At 45.3% G+C, this 7190-nt stretch overlaps 1 protein-coding gene across 1 annotated transcript; it reads right to left on the reverse strand.

The window, feature by feature from the left end:
* Positions 1-2115: 2115 nt before the first annotated feature.
* AAMDC (adipogenesis associated, Mth938 domain containing) lies at positions 2116-6343 on the reverse strand. The gene is made up of 3 exons (XM_008936056.1): positions 6212-6343; positions 2861-2956; positions 2116-2256 (listed from the first exon to the last, which is right to left on the reverse strand). Exons 1-3 carry the CDS (start codon positions 6341-6343, stop codon positions 2116-2118), a joined length of 369 nt encoding a protein of 122 aa, XP_008934304.1.
* Positions 6344-7190: the final 847 nt, after the last annotated feature.

Raw genomic sequence — 7190 nt, forward strand, 5'->3', positions numbered from 1 at the left:
AACAAACCCTGGAGGTAAAAGATTAGCTGTTTGATCAGCTTCTCCTAGTTGTGTAATGTGCATACTGCAGTAGGTAAAACACTGGAAGTGTCCTCCCAATAACAAGCTTACAAAGCCTCTTCTGCTGCCTCAAGGCCCAAAAGGTCATGAAATAACGCAAATTATAAAATAATCTGGGTTGGAAGGGACCTTTCCAGGCCATCTAGTCCAACCCCCCTGCAGGAAGCAGGGAAATCTGCAACTAGAGCAGGTTGCTCAGAGCCCCGGCCAACCTCACCTGGAATGGTTCTAGATGTGGGGCAGTGACCACCTCTCTGGGCAACGAGGACTAGGGGCTTACCACCCTCACTGTAAAAAATTTCTTCCTTCTATCTGGTCTAAATCTCCCTCTTTTAGTTTAAAACCATCACTCCTCGTCACATTGCAAGAGGCCCTGCTAGACACACAAGTCAAACCGCATCCGCTCTGAAACATTTAATGCAAGAAGCCCTCACACTGTGGCCTGGTGGGAACTGGCTCTGCTGGTGTCCCCTCGGGATGGCTGCACTCCTCTGGGTCACTGCTTCACCTTCTGCTTCACACCATGCAAGTTACTGAGAAAAACGTCACAGCAGGTCTGAGGAGCTGGGGCAGTGGCTGTGCCAGAGGCGGTTCGTGCTGGAAAAAAAGTCGTCTCACATACAGCCACACTAATACAAACTATTGCTCTGATTAAGATTTTGAGATAAAACTTTCAAGTACTCACTTTCCCTTTGGTTTTACACCTCCTTGTATTTCATCAGACACAAGCTTTTAAATGATTAGTACAGAAAAAAAAACAGACACAGAATGTGGCATTTGGTGAAGGGTTATTCTGGGGCCTTGGGAAAGTCGGTGTGTTCTCACAGCAGCCTGAGCCCCTGCTGCTCCTCGGACAGCTCTGAGCGCCTCGGGGCTTTTGGAGCCTGGCTTGTGCTTTCATCAGTGCACACAGGCTTCCAAGGCAGCGAGAATCAGTGAGGCTGGTGAGGAAAACCCCAAATCTACAGGGGGTAACTTGGGAATGGCAGTGTTCATAGAAGGCTCTCAAGAACAGCAACTATGAGAAGTTCAAAATGAAATTTTCAGTGGAATAGTACGCTTATTGGCACAAGGTTTAAACACCAGGCCAGCTTGGATGGGGCTCTGAGCAACCTGCTCTAGTGGGAGGTGTCCCTGCCCAGGGCAGGGGGGTTGTAACAAGATAGTCTTTAAGGTCCCTTACAGCCCAAACCCTTCTGTGATTCTATGATCAGATACTGATAACCAGTGAGAATTCTCACATCCATCCCCAGCTTGCTAGCAACAATTTAGACTGATTTCCTAAAGATCAACATATTATGTTGCAAACTGATTTTGTGGCAATTCTTCAATGACTTTAACCATGTAGGGACTTTTGAGTAATATTCTATTGCACAAGTCAATCCTCACAACACACAATTAATAGGGAATTTCTTTAAGGCACAGATTTTATATTTACTCCCTGTAGACATTTTTTTCCTATCCTTCTTCCAGGTTCAATGTAAAATTCAAAAGTGCCAAACCACACAATGCTCTTGTATCACAAACAAGTCTGCATGGCCCATATCCTGACTGAAGTCACTAGCAGGAGGCAAAGCTGTATGTTCTGGGTTTGTATTTTGATTTAACTTATTTATACAGTGGTGCTAAAGTGTTTCCTCACCACTGCTCGGTATCTACTAGTCGGTTGTACTCATCAGCTATTTTATGGCTGCATGCCAATAACCAATAATATAATTTCAGGCCACTTCTTAATAAAAGTATTCAAAAACTACTATGTATGTTCACTTAGCCAACAGGTGAAAAGTTAAGGAACCAGAATATGGGTGGTCTTTGGAGGAAGATCAGGTCAATCTCAAGAACATAGGGAAATGGTTCTGTGATCAAATGATTTCATTAACAGCACCCTTTTGCAAGCAGTCAATTTGTTTAAACCCTGAACTAATGAACTGTCCTTGCATTTTAGACTGTCAGCACACAAATGCTTTGTCACGTTAAGCCCACACTCAGTCGAGTGTAATTTGATTCAGCAGGGAGGAGTGTCCCTGCTTTGGCTGCAGCACCAGCAGCAGCACTTCAGCAGGTTGAGTGGAAGACCCCCCCAACTCTGACACCCTGAGCAGCCAGGGCGTTGTACTCTTCCACGGCCTTCTCCGTCTGCAGGACCCTCACATCAATCCCGTTCTTCTTCAGGTAGTCCACAGTCGATGGTGGAACCTCAGGAAAGAAAGGCAGGTGGGAAGAGCAAGTGTTAGATTGTTTTGCCCTTGTGCTGTAAGGCTTCAAGAACAGGCACTGATGCCATCTGTTAGCACATGCACTGAAGTAACTGATAGTAGCCAAACTGATGATATGATCAGATATTTCTAACATTAATTTTTTCTATTCAGTAAAGCTACTTTTATATACACATCTCCCATCTCTCCTTAACAGAGTTTAAAATGCAGCCTATCTTATAAAAATAAACAGACTTGGAGCTAAAGGCAATTAATCTCTGTGAGGAGTTACCTCACCAGAAAGCTAAAGACTTGCTTCTCATGAAGGAAATCCCAGCACTTCTGCACTGTCTGCAGCCCATTTGTCCCTGTAGTGGGACATAAACCTGCCCACTGCTTGACACAGATGCTAACACAGAGGAGCTGAGAGGATGTTTCTTTCAGGAAGAGAGGCACTCCTGGCAGGAGCTCAGTCCTGCTAATTCAACATCCTGATTTTTTTCCCAATTTTAGTAAAGCATCACAGATGATTTTTTTTCCCCTGATCAGAGATGGAGGGAAAACAAACAGTTCTAGTTTCTGCTTCCCACGGAGCAAAACCCTACCTGCAAAGCCTCGCTCATGCCCCGGCCGATCACCACCGTCTTAGCACCCTTCTTCACCACTTCCTCAAGGTCAGCTGGCTGCACTCCTGGAGAATGCTGAGTGTCAGGGGAGGAAAAGAACACTCTGTGTGCTGACAGTGACTGCAGGAAAGCTCCGTCTGCGTGCTCTGACATTGCCCACGGCGCAGCGGCCTCACTCGGCAGTGCCAAAAGGCAGCACAACCCCCTCCCCGCATACGCGCGGCGCATAGGGCACCGGGGATCAGCTACACGCAGGTGAAGGGTGATAGGTTATCCATTGATGGCAGTATTACCATTCTTTATTAAAGAGGTAAAAAGTTGCATTACACATTTCTAAAACACTTATGTCTAACAACTAGCATTGCATAAACAGTGAAAGTTAAGGTGAAATAAGTAAATTGCACCATATTGCTGTTTGTTTTCAAATAATCAAAACCTTTTTGTAATACTGTGACAAGCCAAAGTTTACTCACTTTAATTACAAAGGGCTACTCAAATAATTACAGTGATTAAGTTCTTTTGTTGCTTGCATTCCAAGTCCCATTTACCAAAAAGGACTGAAACCTACTGGTTAGCTTCATCTCAGTTACCAGTTTCAATCTGCACTATCCTTAATTTTGAGAAAGGAATATTTGAAACCAAACTCCTCAAAGGAGACAAGAGCCTTAACAGCACGTTGATGGAGTTTTTAAAGTGGACCCATTTCCTATCAGTAGACTTTAACTGAAGGAATCCACAGAGGCACCTGTAACACATAATATAAAACATTATTATGTCACACTCATGTTAATTCTAAACTAATTCTCCTCCTGGAAAAAAACCTTCCATGGTAGAGTGCCACTTCCAATGAGTGGATTAAGCTTATCCCACCAGAAAGGCTTTAGCCTGGCTGGTATCTGGAATTTCAGCAACAGAGATGGTTCATCAAGTTCATAGAACCATAAAGTATCTCAAGTTGGAAGGGACCCATAAGGATCATCAAGTCCAACTCCCTGCTCCTCGCAGGACTACCTAAAACTAAACCCCCATGACTAAGAGCATCTCTGAACTCTGACAGGCCTGGTGCCATGACCACTTCCCTGAGGGGCCTGTTCCAGTGACCAACCAAGCTCTCCATGAAAAGCCTTTTCCTAGTGTCTGAACTTCCTCTTCCAGCTTCACTCCATCTCATGTCTGGTCACTGGCTGCCAGAGAGAGACCAGCACCTTCCCCTCCACCGCCCCCAGAAGAAAGTTGTAGACTGTAATGAGGTCAACCCTCAGTGGTGAGGTCACCCCTCTGCCTTCTCTTCCCCAAGCTGAATAAAGCAAGAGATCTTAGCCAGTCCTCGTAACTCTTGCCCTTGATACCTTCCAGCACCTTGGCCACCCTCCTCTGGACATGCTCTAGTAGTCTGGTGCCCCTCTTTATCGAGGCACACGGTACCAGAGGTGGGGCTGCACCAGCGCGATGTGGAGCAGGACAACGGCCACTCAACCACCACAGGGCAGCTGTGCTGTGCTGGATGGACCTGAAGCTTTTACCTGTCACCTGAAGACATACCTGGTTAGAAACTTTGAATGGAAAACACGCCTTCCTAAACACCACTAAGTGGTTATGATTTGGAACCCAAGTTTTTGAGTGCTTGGAATGAATATGAAAATGGAATTGAGCTGGGAACCAGTCGGGAAGTTCTCAGCTACCAAATCTGTTCTGCTTCTCTGGTCAGACGTGCATATAAACCAGGAAAACAATGCTGTCAAATGAACAAAGAGCAACTCACCACACAATGCCCCTCTGACCAGCCAGTGAAAAACACTTTTTATCATCAGCCCATGAACAGATTACCTTTAACAAGTTTACATACAGAGCTGTCCTCCCTGTGAGGCACAGATAGCTTTACAGGACAGCACGACCTCTCTCTTGGAGTCACATACTCTATAAGCTGAACTCCGACAGCTGAAAAAGTTCTATACCCCCAAAGACTATGGATGAAGTTGAAAAGCCAAAGGTTCTGCCCTTGAGTTGTGTCAAAACAAACTCAACAGAGCTGCATCCTCTGAGCTGCAGCTGTTGGGTCTAAGACCTGCTAAGTACATGGTTCTTTTGTCTTTTAATTTTTGCCTAGAAAGCCTGGAATTTTTTTTCTAGCCAATACAGCTACGCTAGTGCAAGCCCTAATACAGGGAGAACTATCATCAGGTTCCTTACTCAACGGATGTTATGCTGCTTCTAAATCTGGAGTGCCAATGCTGATCCATGTCCTTTTGTGCAGTTCTGATAGCATTTACAGGTGCAGTTTAAAAACTGCAAGCGCAAACCCCTGGTATACGGCTAGCAAGAAAAGTCACTGTGTGGTTAGTCAGGCTGCGAGCTCTTCACGGAGAAACTAGTGCCCAGGGCGCTGCATCTGCCTCTTCTCTCTGAAGTGAGTACATGGGACTCCAAGGGAAAGTCTATACACTAAACCATGTGCATTGTTGGCTTCCAAACACTTAAGTTACTGTCAGTTTCTTTTAACTTCCCATATTTTTTTTCCTATCTCATAGAATCATAAAGGTTGGGAAAGACCTCTAAGATCATCAAGTCCAACCATCAACCCAACACTACCATGACCATCAAACCATGTCCCCAAGTGCCACCTCTACAGTTTTTTTGAACCCCTCCAGGGCTGGGGACTCCACCACCTCTCTGGGCAGCCTGGGCCAAGGCCTCACCACTCTCGCAGGAAAAGAAATTCTTCCTAGTATCCAGCTGAAACCTCCTCCGGGGCAACATCAGCCCATTGCCCCTCATCCTGTCACTGGCTCCTTGGGAGAAGAGACCAACCTCCACGCCACTACAACCTCCTTTCAGGTAGCTATAGGGAGGAGGAAGGTCTCCCCTGAGCCTCCTCTTCTCCAGGCTCAACACCCCCAGGTCCCTCAGCCGCTCCTCACAAACCATGTTCCCCAGAGCCCTCCTCAGCTTTGTTGCCCTTCTCTTACTCAAGACAACTTTTGTTTACAGCCTGGTAAAAGGTTCTTATCAGCACCTTCTAACAACTGCAGTCCTACTCAAACACAGAACGCTGTTTGAGAGCTGTGTGGTGTGAGAGAGTAGTCTGGCCAGGGTGTCTGTGAGTAACAGTCACTACACCCTGTCTCCAGCAGGACGCTGTGTCCACAGCCCTCTGGCTTCTTCGCACGGTCACTTCTGAAGCACATGCTCCATTTTTCCCAGGAAAAGTCTGGTTAGATGAAAGCAAAAGGCAGCTCATGGAATTCTTGGCTGCAACTTTAACAGCTGTTCTCTGGACCATTCTCAGAGCCCCATTTAAAATGCAGGATGGATAGGAAACAGCAAACTTACGTTAGTCCCAGTTTCTCTCCAGTCCCAGGTGCGGCTTCCTCCTGGCCACACTTTGCAGTCCTTATACACTGTCGAGCAGCCTTTCACCTTCATCTGGCCCCAAGAAAGGGAAGCAATTTCAGGGGAAGACATCACAAAGGTGAACCAAAGCCTAGAAAAAGGACAGTCAATAAATGACACCAGGCTAACATACGCAGCACGTTAATAAAACCAGAAAATCCTGTCTTTAACCCAAGAAGCTGGGAAGGAAATGTTGTTACAGACTTTATCCACGTGATTTTGTGACAACAGAACTGAACCGAGGATCAGCAGATTTGTTGAACTGCCACCAGTTCTCTTGGGGATTTTGTGCAGGATTTTGGGCAAATCATTCTACATGATAAATCCGTACCAGTACTGGGTGCTCAACTTTTAAAACTATCAACAGGGATCAGTCCCAGAATACCCTCTCACATCTGGGTTCTAATCTTCTCCCCAAAATGTACAATGAAGATGATAATAATTTCCTAAAATATTTGATACACTGTTCCTCTCACCACTTTATCAACTTAAAGTGGTAACTGAAGTTAAAAAAATCCCAAACAAATCAATGCAATAGAAAAGCCACGAACAAAACCACAGCATTGCCATACTGTCAAAGCAAATGAGACTTTTGAGACCCAAAGGGGCTGAGCTTTCTTCCCTAGTCACTCTGTACCGAGGCTGCGTCTCCCTGTGCAATGTCTCAGGACAGTTAGAAACCCAAATAAGAACTTTTCTAACATTTGACCTCAGTTTTCATTGTTTCAGCTTAAACACCTTATTTCTAAACCTTTCTGCGGTGGACAAGGACAGTTTAATCTTTGTCTTTTTCACCATCTTTTGTTTTCCTGAAGACTTAAGTCTTTGACTTTTTTTCCTTTCATTTAGACTAAATAAACTCCACTTCCCGTCAGTCATGTTTTCTAAATCTCGGCTTATTTTCTCCTTTTTTTACCCC

Source organism: Merops nubicus, unplaced genomic scaffold, assembly GCF_000691845.1.
Source record: "Merops nubicus isolate BGI_N331 unplaced genomic scaffold, ASM69184v1 scaffold6142, whole genome shotgun sequence".
Lineage (NCBI taxonomy): Eukaryota > Metazoa > Chordata > Aves > Coraciiformes > Meropidae > Merops > Merops nubicus.